The sequence below is a fragment of the Bos indicus genome, chromosome 1, assembly GCF_029378745.1.
Source record: "Bos indicus isolate NIAB-ARS_2022 breed Sahiwal x Tharparkar chromosome 1, NIAB-ARS_B.indTharparkar_mat_pri_1.0, whole genome shotgun sequence".
Taxonomy (NCBI): Eukaryota; Metazoa; Chordata; class Mammalia; order Artiodactyla; family Bovidae; genus Bos; species Bos indicus.
Window position 1 is genome coordinate 46,824,229 of NC_091760.1, and position 26,528 is coordinate 46,850,756.

The following is a 26,528-nucleotide window of genomic DNA, read 5'->3' on the forward strand; positions in this document are numbered from 1 at the left end:
GTGCATCCTGGGAGCTGTAGTTTCAAGCTCGCTCCTCCCGACCACTAGCTCCACCGAGCAGTCGGAGGACGGTTGCCTGGTATTAACAGCAAGCGGGAAGTATGGCGGCGGCGTGTGCCGCCGCGGCTTTGCCTCCTGGAGAAGGTAAGGCGATCCCCACCCTTGGGTGCCAAGGTTTACTCCATAGAACTGAATTAAATAGTTGCGAGGTGGAGAGAAGAAGACTAGGTTTAATGGGTGCCGTTCTGGACCAGTTCTTTTGATGCAGAGTTGTGGGCTTCGCGGAGGCGCGCTGCCCTCTGGGAGTTGTAGTCCCTTGGGCGCTGCCTCGCTCTGCGGCGTCGCGGCGAGGTCCAAGCAAGGGACTACAAGCCCCCGAAGACCTTAGCGCTACCCGGCGCCGCGGATCCCGCGCTCTTAAGGATACCTGGTCTGCGGGTTTCTGGCTCCGGTGACCGTTCTTGGATGTCTACGTTGAGTTCTGGGTACCCAGGTGAAAACTACAGGATCTCCCTCTTTCTCTCAGTTCCTAGAACATTCAAGAAACTTATCTAACACAGTTCCCTAGATTGACGTTGGGCCCTTTCTTGGAAGTGTCCCAGTGGCCAAGATAAAATCTGAGGATTATTCAGAGCCCACAGTTCACCACCCCTTGTTATGCAGACGGTATTCTGGGATCTCGTTTGGTCGCTGCCAAGCGGAGCGCGGGGCGTGGGTGCTTCCGTGGGTGCTGTGGGAGCGGAGCTCCTTTGTTTTGGTTACAGCTCGGAAGCTCTGGGTCACAGGCAGGGCGGAGGGTCGAGGCCCTTTTCCACCACTTAGTTCTGGCTCATTATGTGAGAGAGAGGGTCGAAGAGGTGTTTCGATCCCTTTGAATTGTGTGCAGAGGCTCCGCATTTTCCTGGGTCGGTATATAGCTTTCATCAAACTCTTAAATCCAATAACCACCTGTCCTCCCAAATGCTAGAAGCCATTCGACAATGGAAAAACGTTGATATCCTTCAGGAGAGCTATCTTGCATAATTATTTCCCGCAGTTATCTTAATCTGGGTAGAAATTTGAAATTGTCAGTTTCTCTAGCCCCTCCCCCCTCAGATATCTACTACTCTTAAACTCCACCTCCCCAGCCCACCGCGGCTATGAATGTACTGATAATAATAGCAGTTAACATTTATAGAGCACTTTTTATATGAGCCAGATAATGTTCTGAGTGTCTTTTTTTAAAAAACATTATCTCATTTTCTCTGTAACAACATTATAAGGCAGGTATTATTATAAGTATTCCTATCTTAGTAGAAAAGTGAGCCTCAAAGAGATCAATAACTTGCCCAATAAACCACCGTGTTTAGTGGAGCCAGAATTTGAACATCTTTTAAGTATACCAAATCATATTATTGAATGCTGTGTGCCAGGAATGGGATTAAGTGCTGTTCATACGGTTTCGATTTTCATCTCCATATAAATGTAATGAAGTAGGTATATTATTCCCATCTTGTAGATAAGTCAACATAACTAATACTTTGATTTTCAAAATAGTTTGGGCACGTTATGGTATACTGGTAGTTAGATTGTAAGCAGGTTGATCTCTATCAAAAGATTAGTTACATCTAAAAAAATACTGTCATTACTTAGGCATAAAATATGGAATAATAGTTCACATTTAAATGTGAAGAATTCCAGAGTATTTAATATCACAGAAACTTGAGTTGTTGTTCTTCAGTCACTCAGTCATGTCCCTCTCTTTGTGACCCCATGGACTGCAGCGTGCCAGGCTTCCCTGTCCTTCACCATTTCCCAGAGCTTGCTCAAACTCATGTCCATTGAGTAGATGATAGCATCCAACCATCTCCTCCTCTGTCCTCCCCTTCACCTGCCTTCAGACTTTCGCAGCATCAGGGTCTTTTCCAAGAGTCAGTTCTTCTCATCAAGTGGCCAAAGTATTGGAGTTTCAGCTTCAGCATCAGTCCTTCCAATGAATATTCAGGACTGATCTCCTTTAGAATGGACTGGTTGGATCTCCTTGCAGTCCAAGGGACTCTCAAGAGTCTTCTCCAATACCACAGTTCAAAAGCATCAATTCTTTGGCACTCAGCCTTCTTTATGGTCCAACTCTCACATCCATATGTGAATATTGAAATCTAGATATAATGTGATACTTCTAAGGGAAAGTGAATAATTTCATTCTGTAGTCACTTAAAAATCGATTGCTTTAGTTTTAAACTCTTGATATTTATTTTACTTTAGTGTTTTCTAACTCTAAATGTATAAGATTTTATGAATATAATTTTATCCCTGTGCTCAGCTTTGTATTTGTGTTTTCTAACAATTTCCCTTCTCTTTTCAAGGATCAGTGGTCAATTGGTCAGGGCAAGGGCTACAGAAATTAAGCCCAAACTTACCCTGTGAAGCTGATATTCATACTTTGATTCTGGATAAAAATCAGATTATTAAATTGGAAAATCTTGAGAAATGCAAACGATTAGTACAGGTAGGTATTGCTATGTAGGGGAAATAGTTATATAAGACCAGTTTGTTATTATACAAAATAAAGCAGTAAGATAACAAATGTAACTCTGTAAACCTAGAAAGTAGTAGGTATTACCTTAAATTAAAAAGAATTAATAGCTAAAATAAATTTTAAAATAGAATAGTAAAAAATTTAAAAATTAATTTTCGCATGATGACTATTAAGTGATAATTTTAAAATTTCTCCTGAAAATTAACACTTTTTGTTAATTTTAAAGTCACTTTAAAGTAGACTATACAAAGAGCATTTGTTAAAACAGAAAACATTTTATGTTGGCTAAATAACATAACATTTTATGTTACCTCATGGTGGAGGTAAAGAGTTGATTCATTCGTTCATTCAACATTTATTGGACCGTTCTTATGTGTCTGACATTGTTCTAGATTTTGATGGAGACAAAGTAAGGACTCCATTATTGTGGAGTTCACATTCTCAAGTAGTTGCTGTGTTGAAAATATTTTCTTTTAGTACTTGGAGGAGGTGTGGGATTGTTCAACTTTATCTCTATTTTCTGTTGCTTAGGAGTGACTGCAATAATAAATAGTTACACTGCAGAATATTTAGACAATATATGTGAAAAGTATAAACTTAGTTTATATATTTGGGAATGTTTGACCATATAAACAAATCTTTTTAACCACCCTAATGTGAAAGTAATATTTATATTTTAGCCTAAGAATAATGATATGTTTTCTTTCCTCAGTTGTCAGTGGCTAATAATAGGCTGGTGCGGATGATGGGTGTAGCCAAACTGACCCAACTCAGGGTGTTAAATTTGCCTCATAATAGCATTGGCTATGTGGAAGGCCTAAAGGAACTAGTTCATTTGGAATGGCTGAATTTGGCAGGAAATAATCTCAAGGTGAATTCTTTCTTTCTTTTTTTTTTTAGTAGTGTTTTTTAACTTTACAAAAGTATTTGCTATGAAAAAGGAATTTAAGCAGTAGAGAATTAAGTAGAATAAAAAATGAAAGTATCCACTCCCATTCCCCAGAGATAATTTCAGTTACCATAAACTCAAAAAAAAAAAATTTTGAAAATTCATGCAGAATTAAGCTCTTAATTCATGCAGAATTAAGCATGTTTAATGGTACAGTGGAGAATATACTGTTTTAAAAGTCAGGAGCTCTCAATTCTGGTCCTGCTTCCACCACTTAGTAACTCTATCATTTTGGGTAAGTTAATCAGTATTTCTGTGTCTTTTTTTTTTTTTTTTTCATTGTATTTTTTGTTTTCTGTGTCTTATTTTTTGATATTGTAGACAAGGGAACTGTATTAAATGAAGAGAACTGACTTATCAAGCATGTAAGGTTTGCTCTTCTAACCACCTTAACTGTTTTAAGTCATTCAGTCTCATGACAGCCTATAAAGCAGGTACAATCTTTATGTGTATTATATAGATGAAGAAACTGAAGTACAGAGAAGTTAAGTAACTTGCCTAAGCTCACATAGTCAAGAAGTTGCTGAGCCAGGATTTGAATCCAGGCAGTTTAGCTCCAATGTTAACTTGTAAACTCTATGCTATATCAACTGTCATGTGTCATCATTGTCCTTCAAGCTGTAAGTATCTGGCATGATATGATCCTCTGATTTAGAGGGATAATGAAGGTAGAAACTTGCTATATAACAATATGCCAAATTCTGTTGGCACTGCCTTGTCTTTCTCTTGCGAAGCACTGTTCCTCTGCTTCTGACAATAAGAAAGAGGGAAGAGGGTCAGCTACAAGAAAGTAGGGAAGACTTGAATTTTTTGATATTGTGTGCATGAAATACATTTCCTTTTCTTGTAATAGGCCATGGAACAAATCAACACCTGCACCTCTCTACAACATCTCGATTTATCAGACAATAACATACCCCAGATAGGTGATCTATCTAAATTGGTATCACTGAAGGTAAGTGTGTTTTCTATGTCATTTCTGAAATTTTATACTAAAATACCACGAGAAAGTGACCTAATTGATCCATATATATATAGGTCTGCAAGAATAAATTGTGTTCATTATGATAAAAATTCTATTAAGTTCAGTTCAATTCAGTCGCTCAGTCATGTCGGACTCTTTGCAACCCCATGAATCACAGCACGTCAGGCCTCCCTGTCCATCACCAACTCCCGGAGTTCACTCAAACTCATGTCCATCGAGTTGGTAATGCCATCCAGCCATCTCATCCTCTGTCATCCCCTTCTCCTCCTGCCCCCAATCCCTCCCAGCATCAGAGTCTTTTCCAATGAGTCAGCTCTTGCATGAGGTGGCCAAAGTACTGGAGTTCCAGCTTTAGCATCAGTCCCTCCAAAGAACACCCAGGGCTGATCTCCTTTAGAGTGGACTGGTTGGCTCTCCTTACTATACCAGAAATTAAGTATGAAACTTTTTGTTGTTAATTTCTATTACTGATTTACTTTAACTGAAACTGGTCATTGTAGTTAAAGTTAATGCTTATTTACTGTTCAACAAACATGATGAAATTCCCTTCATGCCTAATCCGTCAACATTAGCAACTTTAGTTGTGTAGCATCACTAGTGCATAATGTGTTGGTGGGGTTAAGAATAATCATTCCTGTTTGACACTGAAGATTGCTATTTCCTTTTAGTGGTAGATATTATTAAATTATCAAAATTAACCTCACTTTAGAAAGTCTGTGGCCTATAGCACTTTTTATGGAGGGGAATGCAATAAAATAAATATGTAATAGTTGGAATCAACAGCTTCATAAAACATGAGTAGGCTTTTTCCATATTTTAACTCCGTTGGATATCATTAGCATAGATGAATTCATTAAGCCTCAGAAATAGTATTATTAGCTCAACTTTTGCCATTTTTTTAGCAGAAATCATTTTTAGCAACAATTACTTTAAACAATTTGATGTAGTCAGATACTGAGATAATTCAAATGAACTAAAGATGATTGCAAGTTTTTTTTTTTCTTTCTAGAGTGGAGGCATAATTACTTTTTCAGAATCCTGGTGTTGAGAGTCTTCAGTTTATTTTTCATTGTTGCTGTCTTAATTTGAATTTGAGTCAGGTTTATCAAGTTCATTCTACCTTCCTCAGGTTTTAAGTTACCAAGAGAATATAGTTGCAAATCGTAGTTTGTGGATTCTCTCTCTCTTTTGGAAAATTTGCTTTCTACCTGATTGTTTCTCTTTTTTGTTGTTGTTGTTGTTTGGGTGGCACGCAGGATATCTTATTTCCCTAACCAGGGATGGAACCCATACCCTCTGCAGTGGAAGCTCAGAGTCCTAACCACAGGTCCACCAGGGAATTCCCTGTAGCTTTGTTTCAATGAATGTTTTCTTTCACTTTTCTCACCCTCTATTTTGATGTTTTAAAAGGAAATGAACAAGTATGTTGAAAGGTGCTCAAGTTTAAATAACTTGCAACATGCCTTTTGCTAAACTAAGCATATGTTCTTTGGCAAGTCTTTAAACTTTCTTGAGCTTAGAATATGGATGTGAAAAAAGAGTTGGACCAAATGACCACCTAGGACCCTTCTAGCATTAACAGTCTTTGATTTATGTGTGATGAGAGGTTATATTAAAATAGATCACTTCCTTTTGTATACCTTATTTTGGTTTTATTAAAATAGACCAGTTTGTCGATTTCCATTTGTAATTCATTGCATTTTTACTTTCAAGACCCTGCTGTTACATGGAAATATCATCACCTCTCTTAGAATGGCACCTGCTTATCTACCCAGATGTCTTGCTATACTTTCTTTGGCGGAAAATGAAATCCGGGACTTAAATGAGGTAAAATTTGAGGGTATCTTATGGGATCATGGGAGCTGGAAACTCAGGAGAGATGCAGGAAAAGGTGGTGAGCTTGCTTTAGATGAGCATCTTGGAAGAAACTGCTATCAGGGTGAAACACTTGGCTCCAAAAGACTATTATTTTTCTTTCCACTTTTATTTAATGTCAGTAGGTTATTAAGGCTTAATTTCATTTGTAATGCTGCATTCTTTACTCCATTGAGAAGTGATCATTGGTGGAGGGACATCTACATTAAAGGGGTTAATAAGGCATACTCTGTACCTTTTTCTGGCTTCTATTAATGTTTTCAAAATAGGGTTCTCTTTGCTAGGAAGCAGTACTTTCTAAAGGACTTTGTGCAGCAAGAACAGATGGCCATATTGTTGGAATTTTTGGAATCAGTGGATAATATAAGAGTGTTACTTGTCACTTTTCAAAACAAGAGGGAAATTGTTGCATTCTCAAACTTCCAGAGATGTGTAATCAGCGGAAGCCCTGTGCTTGCCACTGAGTAGTCCATTTCATTCAACAAAGATGTCCTTTGTTCCAGGTCTCTTTTCTGGCATCCTTAACTGAACTGGAACAGTTGTCAATCATGAACAATCCATGTGTGATGGCAACACCTTCCATCCCAGGGTTCGACTATCGGCCATACATCGTCAGCTGGTGCCTAAGCCTCCGAGTCCTAGATGGATACATGATTTCTCAGAAGGAAAGGTGAACGTAACCCCTTTAATGTCACATTTATCATGGAAATTAACTGACAAGCTCATTTCTAGCTTACTACAAATTAAGAAGCTGAATATTGCTTGAAATATGAATTTAGAAATTAGTCATTAGTACAGTTATATAGTAGGCTTCCCTGTTGACTCAGACGGTAAAGCATCTGCCTGCAGCGTGGGAGACCCGGGTTAGTAGACACTGTGCTGTTCATTTAGGATTTTCTATCTTTTCTAAAAAAGAATAATAAATAAGTATCAGTCTTAGAGGTTGGGGGTAGTGAGTTTAATTTCATGCCCAACATACAACAAATTGAATTCTAAAGATTCTTTTGTTATTCAGTTGTTTGGGGCTTGGAGCATTTTTGTATAGAGACCATGTTATGGGTGCTGTGTGGGATTTTAGATCAGTCCCACAAAAACTTGCATCCATCATATTGTAAAGGCAATATTAACAACACCTTTGGACCCAACTACTCTTTATGAAAGTGACTGTGGGAAAATGCATGCAGAGTTCCAATTTGGAGCTGGTAGCAGTCATACTGACTGATCATCACCTTCTAGCTATGAAGCAGTGGAAGTGGGAATCCCCTTTCTCTAGATCATTGATGATTTCTTCAGCTCAGAACTAGGACCCCTGCATGATGGGGTCTTCTGGAAGCTGGCACATGATCAGTGGGATCAGAACTATAGGGGAGGTAAGGATCAAGGTTGTAGACAAGAAGGGGTGGAGTTAGAGAGGATAGTGAGAATTGAGATGACTTTATCCTCATCACTGCCTCCTTCCACCTCCTCTTTTCACTGCATACATATGTGCATTCATGGGCTCAACTCACATCATGTTCTTCCTCACCGTTTTTGTCCTTCTGTTGCAGAGACTGATGGTCACTTGGGGTGGCAGGGGGGAGGTTTCCAGTGGAAGGAGGAGTGGTAGATACTGACAGGGTTTTCCTTGTCTTTCTCCCTTCTGTTTTCATCTCGTGAACAGGGTGGGGGCAGTGAGGAATGGCAGCCAGGAGCTACACAGTGGTGGTGCTGGGGAAGGCTGATGTATGTCAGCTCTAGTTTGCCTGCAGACAAGTGTGGCTTTTCTTTTTTCCTGCAGTGAGTGCTGCTTTGTACTCAAACACCTTGTTGGTGTTTCAAACTTGGTTAATTCTAAAGCTGGAATATGGATTTACTTGGATTTTCTTTTAAGAGAAAGACATTACCAGATTTTTCTAGGGGAGTAGGACTGATAACATTTTCACATGTGGAAGGTATCATGGTGAGATGGGCCGAGAGAGGAGGACTGGTATCATTTTCATATGTGGGAAGTACCATGGTGAGATGGGCCGAGATAAGGGTTTGGCATAAAAAGAGACCTGGGAGGAGAAATGAGACCTGGTCAGGAGAGACAAGAGAAAGCTTCACATCTTTCCCTACCACCCATTAGCTGTGTGGCCTGGGCAAGTTCCTTAACTTCTTTGATCTTTAGTTTTCTCATCTGTAAAATCTGGTACCTAACTTTGAAGTATGCTCTGAGGATTAAAGATTGAGGATTAAGAATAATGGGTATAGCATACTGATCATGTGGTAGGGGCTTAATAAATAATAATTGGCATTATTACTTAGGAATGTGTGTGTGTTCAGTCGCTCAGTCATGTCCAGCTCTGAATCTTTGGACTGTAGCCTGTCAGGCTCCTCTGTCCATGGGATTTTCCAGGTAGTAATACTGGAGTGGATTCCTATTTCCGCCTCCAAGTGATGTTCCTAACCCAGGGATCGAACCCACATCTCTTGCATTGCAGGTGGATGCTTTGCTACTGAGCCATTGGGGAAGCCCATTACTTAGGGATAAGGACTAGGAATTGAAGAGGTTTTTGTTTGTTTGTTTTTGGCTGCACCACTCAACTTATGGAATCTTAGTTTCCCAACTAGGGATTGAACCTGGACCCTCAGCAGTGAGAGCTTGGAGTCCTAACCAATGAAATGCCAGGCAATGCCTCACAAGCTATGTCTCTATACTGTGGAAATGGTTTTAATCAAAGTGACTTAAAGGTGAATTTGCATCTTTTTAAAAAACTTTCTCCCTAAAGTTTTGCAAATATCTAATTTCAGAGACTTCAGGAGGTTGGGAAGAGTAGACTTTTTTTGAGGGGGTAGCTTCTGTCTCTGATTCTCTCTCTGTGGGGTTCAGTTCAGTTCAGTTCAGTCACTTAGTAGTGTCCAACTCTTTGTGACCCCATGGACTGCAGCACGCCAGGCTTCCCTGTCTATCACCAACTCCCGGAGCTTATTCAAACTCATGTCCATTGGGTCAGTGATACCATCCAACCATCTCATCCTCTGTCATACCTTCTGCCTGCTTTCAGTCTTTCTCAGCATCAGGATCTTTTCACATAAGTCAATTCTTCCCATCAGGTGGCCAAAGTATTGGAGCTTCACCTTCAGCATCTGTCCTTCCAATAAATATTCAGAACTGATTTTCTTTAGGATTGACTGGTTTGTTCTCCTTGCTGTCCAAGAGACTCCCAAGAGTCTTCTCCAACACCAGAATTCAAAAGCATCAATTCTTTGGCACTCAGCTTTCTTGATACTCTCTCATACTTATACTTTTATACTTATATTCATCCAGCCCAGCGTTTATCATGATGTACTCTGCATATAAGTTAAATAAGCAGGGTGACAATATACAGCCTTGACATACTCCTTTCCCTATTTGGAACCAGTCTGTTGTTCCATGTCCAGTTCTAACTGTTGCTTCCTGACCTGCATACAGATTTCTCAGGAGGCAGGTCAGGTGGTCTGGTATTCCCGTCTCTTTAAGAATTTTCCAGTTTGTTGTGATAGCATATAATTTAGAAATAGTTTAAATAGTTTAAACTCTCACATCCATACATGACTACTGGAAAAGCCATAGCCTTGACTAGATGGACCTTTATTGGCAAAGTAATGTATCTTTTTAATATGCTGTCTAGGTTGGTCATAACTTTTCTTCCAAGGAGCAAACGTCTTTTAATTTCATGGCTGCAGTCACCATCTGCAGTGATTTTGGAACCCCAAAAAATAAAGCCTCTCACTGTTTCCATTGCTTCCCCATCTATTTCCCATGAAGTGATGGGACCAGATGCCATGATCTTAGTTTTCTGAATATTGAGTTTTAAGCCAACTTTTTCACTCTCCTCTTTCACTTTCATCAAGAGGCTCTTTAGTTCCTCTTCACTTTCTGCCGTGAAGTTGGTGTCATCTGCCTGTCTGAGGTTATTGATATTTCTCCTGGCAATCTTGATTCCAGCTTGTGCTTCATCCAGCCCAGCGTTTCTCATGATGTACTCTGCATATAAGTTAAATAAGCAGGGTGACAATATACAACCTTGACGTACTCCTTTTCCTATTTGGAACCAGTCTGTTGTTCCATGTCCAGTTCTAACTGTTGCTTCCTGACCTGCATATAGATTTCTCAGGAGGCATGTCAGGTGGTCTGGTATTCCCGTCTCTTTAAGAATTTTCCAGTTTGTTGTGATAGCATATAATTTAGAAATAGTTTAAATGTAATACTTTAGAATATCTATATAATCAACCATTGAAAAGAAGACTAAATGTAACCAGCATTGCGGAGTTCCTTGTCCCACTCATCATAACTCCCCTCCCCACTATACTGACTTTTTGATAATTTAGAAAGATTATTTTTTTTCCTTGTTGTTATGGAGCTCCCACCAGAGTAGCAAAAATTAGAAGTATGAGCAATATGTTTAGTTTTGATGGCTATGTAGAGCACTCTCATTAACTGTTCTAGGAGTATAAATCATGCAGTCACTTTGAAAAACTAACAGTATTTACTGAATTTAAACATATAAATACCCTATGACTCAACAGTTTGACTCTGCTATATACCCTAGAGAAACAGGAGCTTATGTATGCCAGAAAAAATGCGTAAGCATGTTCATAGCAGCCTTATTCATAATCACTCCAAACATAATCACTCCAGCCTTATTCATAATCACTCCAATTTGGGAGGTATGTGGGACGTTTGGGAAATGTCAGTCTGTAAAGAAATAACTACAAAACTGTTATCACATCTCAAAAAATTTAACAAGAATTCCTTAATAACACCAAATATTAAGTGCTTACGTTTAGTCCTCATAAATGCTGTTTTTAAATAGAATTTTGGAAACTGGTTCCAAATAAGGCCATACATTGTAATTGCCTGATGTATTTAAAATATATCTTTCTTGCTCACTTTTTCAGTATCTTAAAAGTTTACTGTTTATTGCATGCTGCATGGGTTGGCTGTGCTGATTTGGTCATTCTCACTTGGGATCTTGTGATGTGATCACAGTCAGGGCTGGAGTCATTTGAAAGGTCAGCTTGGCTAGAGGTCCAAGATGATGCTTTCAGATCTCTCTATGGGCCCCCTGTCTCTTCGCTTTGCTTTCTCTTCTCTTTTTGGTTATTGAAGAAATCAGATTATTTGTCCTACAGAGTTTCCTACTGTATTTATTTTGCCAATTGCTGCATCCCCATGTGCTTTGACATATTTTCCCCTTTTGTGTTTTCTGTAAATGGGTAGTTGGAGGTGGAGGTTTGATCAGATTTTTGTGGGTCAAGGACAGCTTTTTGGGTCCTGTTGAGAAGCACATGGTATCTGGTTGTCTCTTATGAGAGGCTATTAATGATCAATGCCTAAATCATTAATTCATTGAGAGTTGCAAAATGGTGAAATTTTAATTCTATAATTCATTTTTAAATAAGCTGGAATACTTCTGTGAAGTAACTATTTGGTTACTCATTGGTATAGTTTGTATAGGAAAGATGGAATTAATAATATTTAATTCTCCCCCTTTATCAGGTTTTAAAAATAATGAGATGGTAGCTCACTAGCATCCTTCAACTGTGACCAGTTGGCTTTAAAAAAACTATCATTATGAGCTAATGGATTTAAACACAATTTATGTATTTAGGTAGTTCAGTTTGACAGTGAATGGAGAGAATACTTATTGCTTTTTTGAAGGTAATTTTAAAAAATTTGTAACCATTTAGTACAAATCATTGGAAGTGCTGCTAAGCAAAAAAAACAAAAAACGTTTAAACCATTACAAGAGTAAGGAGAGTAAAGCAGAGGATAATTTTTCTTTTTAACTTAAATGTTACTCATGAAAAACATCTAGTGATGCTGGAAAGGCAAATTAAGAAGGAAAATCATTATTGCTGGAAAATGTATCTCGTCTACCCCAGTGCCAGCCTTTCTTTCTGTCCCCCAATTCCAGTTTAAAAGCTGAATGGCTGTATAGTCAAGGCAAGGGGAGAGCGTATCGGCCTGGCCAGCACATCCAGCTTGTCCAGTATCTGGCTACAGTCTGTCCTCTCACTTCTACGCTGGGCCTTCAAACTGCAGAGGATGCCAAGCTAGAGAAGATTCTGAGCAAGCAGAGGTGAGCGCATTTATCTGTAGCGGCTGATGAGACTTTCCTGCAGAGTTAGTAGGATTGGAGAGAGTGCTGAAGCCATGTTTCTGGATCCCTGGGGCCCTGGTCACCGCAGCAGTCTTGCAGAGGAGCCAAACCATGCAGTGCAGTCTGGTTTCCTCCCCAGCAGCTGCATTGCTTGCTAGTCATTTCCTGAGTGGGGAGAGCCTCGCAGCCTGGCAGCCTGGGATTTAAAATAACTTCATTTGTTCTTTTAATGTGGGTGTTTTACATGGGCTTTAAAATACTAACCTTATAGAGACTTCCCTGGTGGTCCAGTGGTTAAGTATCCGCCTGGCAATGCAGGAGACACAGGTTTGATTCCTGGTCTGGGAAGATGGCACATGCTGTGGAGCAGCTAATCCTGTGCACCACAGCTACTGAGCCCGAGCTCTGCAACAAGAGAGGCCACTTGGAGTGAGAAGCCTGTGCACCAGAACGAAGAGTAGCTCCTGCTCACCACAACTAGAGAAAGCCCATGCACAGCAACAAAGACCCAACACAGCCAAAAATAAATAATAAATAAAACTTTTAGAAAAAACTTAAAAAAAAATACTAATGTTATATAGCTAGAAGCATTTTTAGTAGTCACTTCTTTCATCAGAGATCCTGTCTTTGAAGGTTTGTGTGTATGTGTATATTTATGATGGTGTCTGACTATGTGATTTAAAAATAAATTTCTTAACATTTTCTACCCATTAGACTTTGTAATTCAAAGTCATTAAATGTATGTACTTTGAAAATTTGTAAACTTCTCCCTTCTTGACATTGTTACCTGTCGAATTGTTGAAGGAAGCAGAGAAGCTTGCTTTTTTTGATTTGTGTTGAATCACATGAGGTATTCTGATTTTAGATTTCACCAGAGGCAGTTAATGAACCAGAGCCACAATGAAGAGTCGTCTCCTGTTGAATCAAGGGCATCCCTTGTGCCAGAGCATTCCAGCCCCATTCAAGATGGCCAGGTAGTCCCAGAAAGCGGTAAGAAGTTAACTGATCTCCAGTCCCTTTTTGTTTGATCTATTTGGTATCATAAAACAGGAAATAGTACATATTTTCAGAATGTTTTATTTGTTAGCTCAGGTGAACATTTGGATCTTTGATTGTGTGTATATATATATATATATATATGTATATTACACAAATGGCAGCTTCCCTTTTCTCTTAGTGATAAAGAATCCACCTGCCAATGCAGGAGATGTGGGTTCAACCCCTGTGTCAGGAAGATCCCCTAAAGAAGGAAATGGCAACCCACTCCAGTATTCTTCCCTGGAAAATTTCACGGACAGAGGAGCCTGGCAGGCTATACAGTCCATGGGGTCATGTTGCAAAAGAGTCAAACACGACTTAGTGGCTAAACAACAGCAATATACACAGACATATATAACTGTTAATTTTTAGTCTTAATTTTTGAAAACATTCAGAGGACTGCAACCTTTTGACTTGACCTAGTACTTTGATTATTTTTATGATTATTGCAAGAATTAAGTTTCTTAAAAATATTTGGTTTGATATTTTAAGGCATTTTGGAGGAAATTACTGAAATGATTTCATTGCCTTTTACTATATTTGAGGGATTAGATTTCATTAAAGGGATACAACTGAAAAAAAAAATCCCTCCTTAAATATTTACTGTTTCCAGTGATACTCTGTTGATTCTTTTAGAACCCGTCATCCAAGTCAATTCTTGGGTTGGGATAAGCAGTCATGATGACCAATCACATGCTGTTAAGAATAACTTTCAAACCCCTGTACACACTGCAAGATATTCTCGAAATGACCTGCATCTGGAAGACATCCAGACCGATGAGGACAAGTTAAATTGCAGTCTCCTCTCTTCAGAGTCTACTTTTATGCCAGTTGCGTCAGGACTGTCTCCAGTATCACCTACAGTGGAGCTGAGGCTGCAAGGCATTAACTTAAGCCTAGAAGATGATGCTGCTGCAGATGAATCTGTGAAAGGGCCTGAAAACCAGGACTTATCAAACAAGGAAGAGGAAAAGGCTTTGGGGGCTGCAAATGAGAATTCTGTTCAGATGACAAAAAGTGCAGTTGGTACAGAGATAAATGAGAAAGATGGACTGTTACCTTGTCCTGAGCCAACAGTCACCAGTGCTGGCTTGAAGGATCACACCCACAGTCTTACGTCTTTTCCTGAGTCGGTTGGACGCAATGTCTTCCATACGCAGCCAGACAGTGAAGAAGCCAGGTCTCAAACAGCTTCAGAGAAAGTTCCCTGCAGGCTGTTAACCCAGAAATCTGTTCCTTTGGGACAAGATAAAGTTGCCCTCCAGAAACTGAATGAAGCAGCCACCAAGCTTCAGGCCTGTTGGCGGGGCTTTTATGCCAGGAACTACAACCCACAAGCTAGAGATGTGCGCTATGAAATCCGTCTTCGCAGGATGCAAGAACACATTGTCTGCCTAACTGGGGAAATAAGGAGGTGGGTGAGAAGTCCGTTTTAAGGCTTTTACTGTGAAGATGCTGTTTTGTTGGTTTGGGGGTGTCAGATTCTTAACTTTCATTCAGAACACTGAATCAAACGCTTGTGGCTGGGACACTTTGCATACCATGTTGCCACTCTAGGTTTATCTCTGACACCGTACTGAAAGCAGCTTGAGAGCAAGGACTGCGATATGTGCCTCCGTATCTAGTGCTGAAATTGGAATATAGATGCAGCATAGCAGTAAATGTTGAATGAAATGCATGCCTTATGGACATCTATGTACCTAAACACAGAAGATAAGAAAATGTAGAAAAGCTGAATGAGCATAAAAATGAGAAGATGAGGAAGTCTACATAGAACCCAGTAGATGACATAAGAATTAAGGAAAATAGTAGGGACTTAGAAGGGGTTAAAATTTGGGGGCTATGGTGGAAGTTATGTGTTCATTCTATGACTCACAGTTTTCATGACTGTCACCCAGGGAAATTAGGATTTCATAGATTTATTCTGAGTATCAGTACTGCACCTGGCAGTATTTACTGAGATTATCAAGTGGGAGAGGAGGAAGAGTAAGAGAGACTGAGAAGGGACAGCCAGAGTGGGAGGAGAACTGGGAGAGAGTGTGTCCCAGCTCCAGCAGGGCCATGTTTCAAGAGAGAAGAGAGGAGCTGTAATGGGACCGAGAATTGTATACTCGATTCAGCAACTGGTGGTGACTGTGTCTTGAGGGTCCCCAAAACTATCCCCAGGTTTGATTTGCAAAAAGGACTCTTGACTCAAAAAAGCTATTCCTTATGATCATGTTTATTATGGTTTATTAGAGTGAAAGGATATAGATACAGTCATCAAAGGAGAAGACACACAGGGCAAAGTTCAGGAGAGACCAAGTACAGGCTTCTAGTTGTCTTCTTCCAGTGCACTTTTACAGGTGGGGCTCAATTCTTGAAGCAACAATGAGTGAAAACACATGAAGTATTGCCAACCAGGGAGCTTGCTCAAGCCTTGGCATCTGGGGTTTTTATTGGCAGACAGTCACCTAGGTCAGTCCATATGACTGACCTTAACTACTCAGACCTCAGCTCCCACCCAAGGTCAAACCGATAACATTGTAGCCCAGGGCCTCAGGTGAACCAAACTGGTATTCACCATAAAGCACATTGTTAGCATAAAGCAAGGTCTCAGAGGTACAAAGGTGCTCTAATCGGGCAGGATATTCCAAAGGCTTAGATGTTATCTCTCAGAAGCTGGTCAAGGCCAGTCCTGTCTTTCGGATGTTCCAGTTTGAACATTTCAGTCCTGCTAAATTAACCCTTTCCTGCCCAGTGAGCTTCCTAAGAGTAGCTTCAGGGGGTAGTGGGATGAAGTCAGTTTGGAAAGGACAGAATAGTGAAAGAGAGGTGAAGAGTGAGCACAACCAGCTTTGGACGAGTGTTGCTGTGAGGAGGAGAAGGGAGCAGGTGGTTGCCAGAGGAGAATCTGGAATTAAGAAGCTTCTTTTTTAAAGATGGGAGATATAGAGGAGGTTTATGTGTTGGTGGAAATGATTCAATAAGGAAGGAAAAACTGATGGTGCAGAGCAATGAAAGAAGTGCAGGGCGGAAGTTCTTGAGAAGGTGAGAGAAGAGGTTCGGTGCACAAGCAGAGGGAGTGAGGTAGGAGCAGGGGCAGGTAAGGTGGTAGGTATTGATGGTAGGGGATGCGGAAGTCCTGTCTGATGGGTGCTTCTCTTTTTCCAGTAATATACAAGATGTGGTCAGCACTTGGAAATGAGGGGGTGAGGTGTGAGATGAGAGGCTGAAGGAGAGAGGTGTGAAGTATGGAGTATTTATCTTAAAAGTGAACTTACAAAGGGAATGGAGAATTCTTGGAAAGTATGAGGAAAAACTTAAAAGTGCGAAACAACAAGTCAAACTGTGATTTTTATCAGCAACTCTCAGCTGTTGTATTCTGATTTTGGACCCGGTTCAGCCAGGAGTGGGTTTTTCCCAGGTGAATATGGTAGGGGAGAGAGGGAAGGAAGATCAAGGGAGCTGAAGACATTTTGAAGGGAGATGATTATAGTGATAGATCTTGGAATTTAAATGAGGTAAAAGGAAAGACAGGAGAAAGACATCATTTGTATGGTGGTCATAGATGAGGATTGGATGTCCAGGTTGTTGCAGATTGGGGCAAGAACAAGTGAACTGAGAGGTTTGTGTTGGTGCTTGAAATCGTTGTTTTAAATGGTATAGTCAAAATACTTGAGTCTGGAGTGGGGACTGACATGACTTAGCAACTACACTGCCACCACTACCAGAGTGGGACTGAAGATGATTGTTAGAGCATCCATGTGAGTGTCAAGGGCTCCAGAAATGACCAGGGGAACAGGACAGAGAAGAATACTAGTGCTGAGGCTTCAGTGAATGGGGGCCAATAGTGGGAGCTCAGAATTTGAAAAAGAGTTGGAGGAAGTTTAGCAAGATGGCTGGAGTTCTTGCAGGAGGAAAGTTAAGAATCATTTGTAAACAGCAGTGGGAAGCAGTGTTCTGACCCTGATGTATAAGTGAAAAAAATAGCTGCTACTTGAGAGGGCTACAGTGCCCTTGGACGTGCGTCTGATTTGGTCAAGGAAAAGTTCAGCGAAGAAGCTGAGTGTATATATGGGGGTTTGCTGATTATAATTCAGGAGTCCCACATGGTGCAGTAAGAAGGCTTGAGGGGCTGGAGAAAGTAGGTCAGAGTTTCAGAACAAAATGGGGTGACAGTTTGAGAGATTGGACAGCTAAGGGAATCCTAGGTTTGTGATAAGTTTTAAGTATGGAGGGGAGACAGTGAGCCCACAGTGAAACTTTAATGAATGAGGGCAAGTTATGCACAGGGAAGTCTGTTGATGATAGCAAGGAGCATGTCAGGACCTGGAGCAAACAGGGATGTGAAATTTGATGGGATTAATCCTGCTGGTCTCTTTAAAGAGAAGACCAGTTCTCTTCTTCTCTTTGAAGCTATGATCCTGATCCTTTCTGCTGCTCTTGCTCCTTCTGTGTGTTTGGCTGCAAAATTGAGGCCAGATAAAAAAGAGCCATTTAATATTTTATTTTTCAGTACTGGCAATACTTTGTAGAATCAGTATAATCTGAATTGCAGTCACATCTAATTTGGCTTCTATGTTGAGTCATAGTTTAAAACTAAAGTTTCACTTAGATATTCTAAAAATGGAAAGCACTTATTAGATTATTAATCTCTTTCCAATGTATATGTTTATTTGTCATAATAAGAAGTACAATTCAAAGCACCCTTTCTTGTGTCAGTAATGGACTTTGAATTATTGTAGATTAAAAAAAGAAAGAGATGAAGAGCGGATTCAAAAATTTGTTCAAGAAGAGGCTGTCAGATTCCTTTGGAACCAGGTAAGCCCGTTCCTGCTGACTTACCTACTGTGTAAATGAAGAAAAATTCTAGATTTACTGAGATAATCATAGAATAGTTACAGGTAAGGTAGCACCCTTCCTCAAGGTTAAGGATGTGGTTTGTGTTCACTGCCACTAACTCTGAACTAGGACAGTGAATTTTGTTACATTTTATTCTGAACAAAAATATTTTCATAATTTTGACCAGAAAGATAAAGAACTATAGCACTGACCGAAGAAGGATATTGGACAAACTGTCCAATAGATATAAAAGGACCAATTTAAGTTTCAAGTAGCTGTTTTGTTTTATCTTTTAAGACTATTTGAATGAAAGATGACTGAAACTGTGTGTGATGGCTACAATATGTGTGTCCTAAAAAGTCCACATGACTTCCAGGTAGAGAGTTTGAATCCTGAAATAGCATGCTATGGGGACAGTTCAGACATCAGTTTTACTACTATTGTATCCCCACAAATAGTTCTCGGTGATTATTCCTTGGAAGTATTTTTAGAAAAGAATTGGTTATAATAGGATTTTATCTATACTGTTATTTTTGAAAATACATAGTAAAAGGTCTGGAAAGATAAATATCAAAACTACTATCAAGGATTATCTTGAAGGATGGTCTAAGGAAACTAAAAAAATCTCTATATTGCTTTCCTGTTGCAGATGTTACAGTCAAATTCTGAGGTTCTAAGTATACTTTAAAAATGTAAAGGTCCAGGAATCCCCTGGCAGTCCAGTGGTTAGAACTGCACCCTTCCCCTGCAGGCCGCGTGTGTTTGATCCCTAGTCAGGGAACTAAGATCCCACAAGCTGTGTGGCGCGGCCAAAAGAAAGAAAAAGAAGTAAAGGTCATACTATCAAGAACTCCAGGAATTTTTAGGTATTTTAGAGTTGTGTATACTTCATTGTTAGGTTTTTTCCCCTCTCTTTTTAAAATAATTAATTTTTGGTTGCGCTGGGTCTTCACTGCTGCAAGAGGGCTTTCTGTGGTTACAGGAAATGGGGGCTGCTCTTCACTGTGGTGCTCAGGCTTCTCGTTGAGGCAGCTTCTCTTGCAGAGCACAGGCTCTAGGCACACCAGTTTCAGTAGTTGTGGCACATGGCCTCTGCGGTGTGTAGAATCTTCCCAGACCAAGGATTGAACCTGTGTTGCCTGCATGGGCCGGGGGATTCTTATCCACTGTACCACCAGGGGAAATCCTACATTGTTAGTTTTTAAAAACTCTTATCTGAAATGGGTATCTAGCATGAGACTTCCATTTTAGAGAATCTACTCATATTAATAGGTTCTATTGTGTCTTGTTAAATAGACTTCAGTGTATTGAGAACCTTATTGACCCCTTAGTGAGCTGTATGTGCGTTATTGTGCTTCTGATTATCTTTATAGTAGAAGCAAATGAATTGCTTTGACCCATCCCTGCTTTCCTGCTTTCCAACAACGTGAACCACTTTTGCCAACCAGGTCTAAGCTGGGGGGCTGTGGAAAGGATCAGGGGAGTCAGGACATTTCTAACTCCAGTTTTGCCATCCGCCATTTACTGACTTCCTGAGTGTAGGGGAAAAAAAACCTCAAAGGACAGTTGTAAAATGGGCATGATTTATATTTTGTAGTGAAACTATATCCTTTGGTTTGCAGGTAAGGTCTCTACAAGCTTGGCAACAGACTGTGGACCAGCATCTAAGTTCCTGCCATATTGATGTTCCCCCTATATCAAGTACTCTGGTGCCATCTAAACCTCCATTATTCACCCAAAGTCAGCAGCCATCTTCTGATCAAAATTCTGATTGGTTCATTGCTCCTGATGAAGCTCCTCAAGAGAAATCCTTACCAGAATTTCCAGACTCTGGTTTTCATTCCTCCTTAACCGAACAAGTTCACAGTTTACAGGATTCTTTGGATTTTGAAAAAAGTTCCACAGAAGGTAGTGAAAGTTCCACAATGGGGAATTCCATTGACACTGTCAAGTATGGCAAAGAGTCAGACGTAGGGGATGTTAGTGAAGAACATGGTGAATGGGGTAAGGAAGGCTCAAACAATGAGCAGGATAATAGTCTGCTTGAACAGTATCTAACTTCAGTTCAGCAGCTAGATGATGCTGATGAGAGGAGACACTTTGATGAAGGGATGGGAGATAGTAAGCTTCACCTACCTCGTTCCCCTGAAAGGTTAGACGTCTTATCTGATAGCGCTTCTATAGATGTTGCTCAAGGTGTATCTCCTGCTTTGCAATATGAAGTCAGCCAGACACCAGAGAATTGTGAATTAAATGCAGAAGTACAAGGGCAGCAGTCAGAACGTGATTCTACATTTCAGGTATTGCATGTTGGTATTATTGTTTAGCGTGTCTGGTTGCTTGAAAAGCAGAAGTCTATTTAATTTAAGAATATTTTCAGTTGGCTTTTTTTGGGGAGAAGAAGAATATTTCTCCCAATTTTGTTACTATTTTTTTTCCCCCATAATCTAGGTACTGAGCTAAATCTTCCTTTTTGTTTTGTTAGTTTTTTATTCAGCTATAATGTATCAAACAATATTTATATTGAAAGCCACATGCACTTTATTAACAACTAAATTGCATCAACAGTATTCCTATGTTTTGATGTATTCATTTCCTTTCAGAAATAAACTAGAATACCTTAAAGGAGATAGGGATTTTACCTTAAAGATACAAATAAGAGAATTTTGATTCTTCTGTATGTGAGAAAGTTAATTATATAGTGAGGAATGCAATTTGCTACAGTAAATATAAATGACAGATAGGAGGATTGTGAACTATTGAAATTTGCCAGCTTCTTTGGAGTAAGAACGTGTGTTTTTAAGCCTTTTTCCTCCCTATGAATCCACAAAAGACTTCTTGTAAGCATAAGAAGAAAAGGTAAGATGATAGGATTTTTCAGTGGGGATAATTAAATTGTTTCATGGAAAACTTGAATGTTATGTATCAATTTCAACATATGAAGCAAAGTTTTCTGTCCAGAATTAAAGTGAAGCTTGTTTAAAGGGCAACACAAGAATATTTCTGTTAGGTATAGACTCCATTCACTTGAGATAATAACCCAGCAAACATTTATTATCTTTTCATTTAGTGATTTTTCACCCCATAGATAAGTATTCCCTGGTGGCTCAGTTGGTAAAGAATCCATCTGCAACGTGGGAGACCAAGGTTCTATCCCTGGGTTGGGATGATCCCCTGGAGAAGGGCATGGCAACCCACTCCAGTATTCTTGCATGGAGAATCCCCATGGACAGAGGAACCTGGCAGGCCACAGTCCATGAGGTCACAGAGTCAGACACGAGTGAGTGACTAAGCCCATGCACAGATAAGCATTTATGTGCCAATATATTGCCAGAAATTAATGTACACTTTCTTTGTTCCTGCTTTATATTTGCTTATATATTTCCGCAGAGGCCCATGGTCATTTACTTCACTCTTGACCTCATAGAAAAGAACATCTAAAATAATACCAGAGGTAGAATAGGAATGACATTTTTTATAAGGACTATTTTCCATCTAAATCTGAAAAAGTGCCACATTTGGAAGACAACTTAATGGTGGTAAAGAAAAAATAAACCTCATTTATTTCTTTACTCATTAAAAAGAGTATATATCTGTAACTCCAGGAAGAAATGATAATATTGTATTCGAATGTTAATAAATGCATTCGCAAACCAAGGATAATTTTTGGAAGCTTGAGATTCTAATCTTTGAGAATGTTCTAATATCATTGAACACACATATCTGACTTCCCCCCAGTCTGTGTGTAATGATTTAAAACTATGGCAATAATTAAGTCTTCTCTAAATTTAGGTGCTAAATATGTATTCATTAGTCACTAGGTCCCCTTCTTTGAAGTTACATAAAATAAAAGCTGATCCTTCCAAGAATAAAGTCAGGGATCACATGTTATACTATGTTGAGAGTTAGAAACATTTCTTCACTGTGGGTAAGATGTACTTTTCTTGGTTTTTAAATATATAGCACTCAGGTTGAGAAGACTTGGGTTTCATTCTCAGAAATCCAGAATCTCTTGCAAAGGAAAGATTTTCTGTCTCTTATAAACAAACGGCAGTCTTACATTCAGAAGATTTTCCCTAGTGAAGCATGTGTAACATTGATGTGTGTTAAATAAAAATAGAATTTTTAACTTTTTGAATAATGCTGAATATCTTTCCTGAATGATTTTGAATTTCTTAAATCTACCCTATTTTTCTATTTTATAGTTAAGTGCCTCATTTGCTGCCCGTAGTTCGACAAAGGAAAACCAACTTGCACTGCACTAGTACCAAAGTGCTGCTTCATGGTGCATTAATTACTTGTTAATTTCTCATAAAAGCTCCTGAAATGTTGTGGTTCAGTATTACCTAGTAGGTTTCTTCCGATGTCTGCTCCCTGTTCTTTTTTTTTGAGAAAGGGCAAAACACAACTGAATTCATTTGAGTATTAGCATTTACAAGCAACATTTCCTTTTTTTACCTTTGCCTTGATTTTCTATCCCATAAATGGTATTCAGCATACTTTTAATTTGAAATTGGCAGAATATGATAATGACTAATATCCTACTCTTCATTCTATTTAACTTTACTAGTGTTTTGAAGTGCAAGAATATTAAGTAGCCCCCAACCTTGACTGTACAGATTATCTTGAATGTAAATAGGATGAAAATAATGTATATTAGAATGCAGGAAAACTGTGGCATAGATAATATATTTTAATAGGTTTACAGTGTAATTTAAAATTATTTAACCAAAATATTTGGTTTTAACTCTGTGGGCTCTTCATTGGTCTGGCTGACGAGGGAATGGGCCTCGTATGGTTTGGGAAGTTGAGCTTTACCACAGTATTTGTGTTTTTCTAATAGATGTTTAGTTCAGCTGTGGTATTTTAATTCAACTCTCTTGATTTATGGCCAATTCAGCATATCAATTAGATATTTCTTCAGAAGCACAGAATCATACCATGTGAGAATTTTAAGGACCTTAGAGATTGTCTATTCTAATCTCTTTGTTTTAAAGATAAAACTAAAGCACAGAGAACTTAGATGACTTTTCTGAGGTTATAGCTAGTTTATTGGAGAAGGCAATGACACCCCAGTACTCTTGCCTGGAAACTCCCATGGACAGAGAAGCCTGGTAGGCTGCCGTCTGTGGGGTCGCACAGAGTCGGACACGACTGAAGCGACTTAGCAGCAGCAGCTAGTTTATAGGAAAAGAAACTGTGGAAACTTAAAAGTTACTTTATTCCAGAATTTTATTATACACATTCTATTATTCTTTACTTTTAGTAAGTCAGTAGAAAGTCTGTACTTATTTTTCATTTTCTTTGAAAGCGGAAAACTACTTCTAAAAGAGCTAGAGCTCTGCCACTCAAGGCAGAGTTGCTTGTAGAAAACAACTGATTTGTTCAGAACCCTGAGTGAATTTTCTCCAAGAAATGTGATTTGATTAAAATGGGTTTTAAAGAGTAATACAGTAGAAACTAACATTTAGAAAGAATAATTACATCTTGGAGTCTATTTCATTGATGACAAGAAGTATAACAGATTGCTGAGATATATAAAATTTTCTAGTGAAAAGCTAGTTTGATTATATTTCATCTTCAAGTTCCTCAGAACAACAGATGTTAAAGTTTAACTCTCCTGATAATGCAGAAAGCTTCAATCATGACAGTTGATACATAAATACCGTAGTTTGGTTTTATAAATTCAATTACAAAAGGCCTTATAATATGCATGTTTTTAGGAAAATATTTAACCACACAGTTGTTAGTATATATGGAGAATACTTTATTCTTCAATATAAGGGTGCCATTCTTGAGAGTGGATTTGTCCTTTGTTTTGGATTATTTTAAATATATAAACACCATAATAGTGTATTTTCCTGTTAATCCTTAAGATAGGTCTAGCTCTACTTTTAATAAGTATTTTCAGAAACAACATGGACTTAAGATGTACTGTCTCCCTTTAGTTAGATAGTTTTTTTGGCACCAATTCTTAGACTTGGATTTATAACAATAATATAAAATATAAAAAAATTTTTTCTCTGAAGAATTAAGACATAATAAAAAGGGAAAATATAAAAATGAGTCTGGTCAGTTTCCCACTTGCAAGTGAAAAGTAAAAGACTTGTTTATTTATTTTGCCACATATTTATTGTAATATTTTAACTTTTAAATATATGACCTCCTTATTTATGAAATAAAACAAAAATGGTCTGTAAAGGACATTCTAAGCATTTTTAGTGATATTGTTTTCATTGATCAAACCTATTGTGCCATATTAAATTTAAAAGTCAAGTAAACTGAGTAGTCCTCATAGCCCCGAAAGAAACAGATAATTCATTGTCTTTTAAAAATGAGGTGCTTTTTATTTGTGAATGAGTAGAAATCATACTATAATTTAATTTCTTAATTGATTTTAGTGGATCACAGGAATCAGTCTGTAGAGGCTTTGTTCATTTTCTGATTAAGTTTCTTTGAGTGTTTTGTAACCATTTTACTGTTAATAATACGAGTTTAAAAATAATTTGACTTTTTACTATTTTTAGGTTTCTCTTTTATTGTAGAAATAGTAAATGATTTAAAGTGGTTGTGGATTGTTTTAAGAAGGTTTAATTTATATTGTACTTAATTTGTATTTGAGTCTCTAATTCTAAATAAAAATTTGTATATGTGTTTGAGTGATTCATTTGTTTTTTATAATGAATAGTTGTGTGGTTGTAAGAAGAGGACGACTTGAGATTTTTTTCTTTTGGGCATGTCCAGAAGAAAGGCCATTTGAAGACACAGCAAAAGGGCAGCCATCTGCAAGCCAGAAAGAGAGGTTTCATCAAACACCAAACCTGCTGGCATCCTGATCTTGGACTTCTAGCCTCCAGAAATATGAGAAAACAAATTTAAGTCACTCAAACAGTGGAATTTTGTTTAAGTCACTCTATCAGTGGAATTTTCTTATGGCATCTTAAGCACAATAATATAGTTGGTTAATTAAGAATTGATTTGAGCAAGAAATAGTAAAAAATGATATATATTCCTTAACATTAAAAAAGTTCTTTATTGAAATATAATCGATATAAAATGAACTGCATATATTTAAAGAAACAATTTGATGCACTTTGACATATGCCCATAAAACCATCACAACAGTCAAGAAAATGAACATACTCATCACCCCTGAAAAATTCCTCATATTCTTCATAACTCATCCTTCTGCTTTGGTTTCTTTTACTCAGCATAATTATCTAGAGATTCACCTGATAGTTCATTCCTTTTTATTGCTGAGTTGTAGTCCATTGTATGTATTTGCTATGATTTATTTTTGAGTTCTTCCAACCTTAAAAGTTTTCCTCCAGCTTTATTGAGAAATAGTTGACAGAACATTGTGTGAGTTTAAGGTATACAACATTTTCACAATAAGGTTAGTTAACATATCCATAACTTCACAGTTATAATTGTGTGTGTGTGTATATGTGTTGAGAACTTTTGAGATTTATTCTCTTGGACTTTACTGGTGGTGCATTGGTTAAGAATCTGCCTGCCAATGCAGGGGACATGGGTGTGATCCTTGGTCCAGGAAGATTGCACATGCTGCAGGGCAAGTAAACTGGTGTGCCACAACTACTGAGCCCATGCCCCCTGGAGCCTATACTCTGCAACAAAATAAGCCACCACAATGAGAACCCCAAACACTGGAGGGTAGCCCCTGTTTGCTGAAACTAGAGAAGGTCCCGATGCAGCAATGAAGTCCTAGCATAGCCGTGAAAGTGAAAGTCGCTCACTTGTGTCCGACTCTGCAGCCCCATGGACTACACAATCCACAGAATTCTCCAGGCCAGAATTCTAGAGTGGGTAAGCCTTTCACTTCTCCAGGGGATCTTCCCAACCCAGGGATTGAACCCAGATCTCCCACATAGCAGGCGGTTTTTTAACCAGGTGAGCCACATGGGAAGCCCAGCATCGCCATAAGTAAGATCTGTTAGCAAATTTCAAAGAGTTTTATGGTATCATGTTTTAATGTTTGAGTCTCATTTCGAGTTAATTTTTGTGAGTGGTGTAAGATAGGGCTTTGATTTCATTCTTTGGCATGTGAGTATCAGTTTCCCAACATCATTTATAGAAGAGACTGACATTTCCCTATTGAGTATTCTTGGTTCTCATCAAATATTAGTTGACTGTGTATGCATAGGTTTATTTCTGGCCTCTCAATTCTGTTCCATTGTTCTATATGTCTTTTTATGCGGGTGACATGCTGTT

The 26,528-nt window shown here is 38.7% G+C and overlaps 2 protein-coding genes across 2 annotated transcripts in view; one reads left to right on the top strand and one right to left on the bottom strand.

Annotated features, from left to right (window-relative positions):
• On the top strand, positions 1-24,955 carry CEP97 (centrosomal protein 97). The gene is made up of 11 exons (XM_019973440.2): positions 1-144; positions 2,346-2,488; positions 3,231-3,389; positions 4,321-4,422; positions 6,166-6,279; positions 6,831-6,997; positions 12,249-12,413; positions 13,300-13,424; positions 14,109-14,886; positions 18,200-18,275; positions 19,919-24,955. The coding sequence occupies exons 1-11, from the start codon at positions 102-104 to the stop codon at positions 20,621-20,623; spliced, it is 2,577 nt and encodes an 858-aa protein (XP_019828999.2). The 5' UTR covers positions 1-101; the 3' UTR covers positions 20,624-24,955.
• RPL24 (ribosomal protein L24) overlaps positions 1-26,528 on the bottom strand; it is a 47,708-nt gene that overhangs the window by 15,847 nt on the left and 5,333 nt on the right. The window lies entirely within an intron of this gene.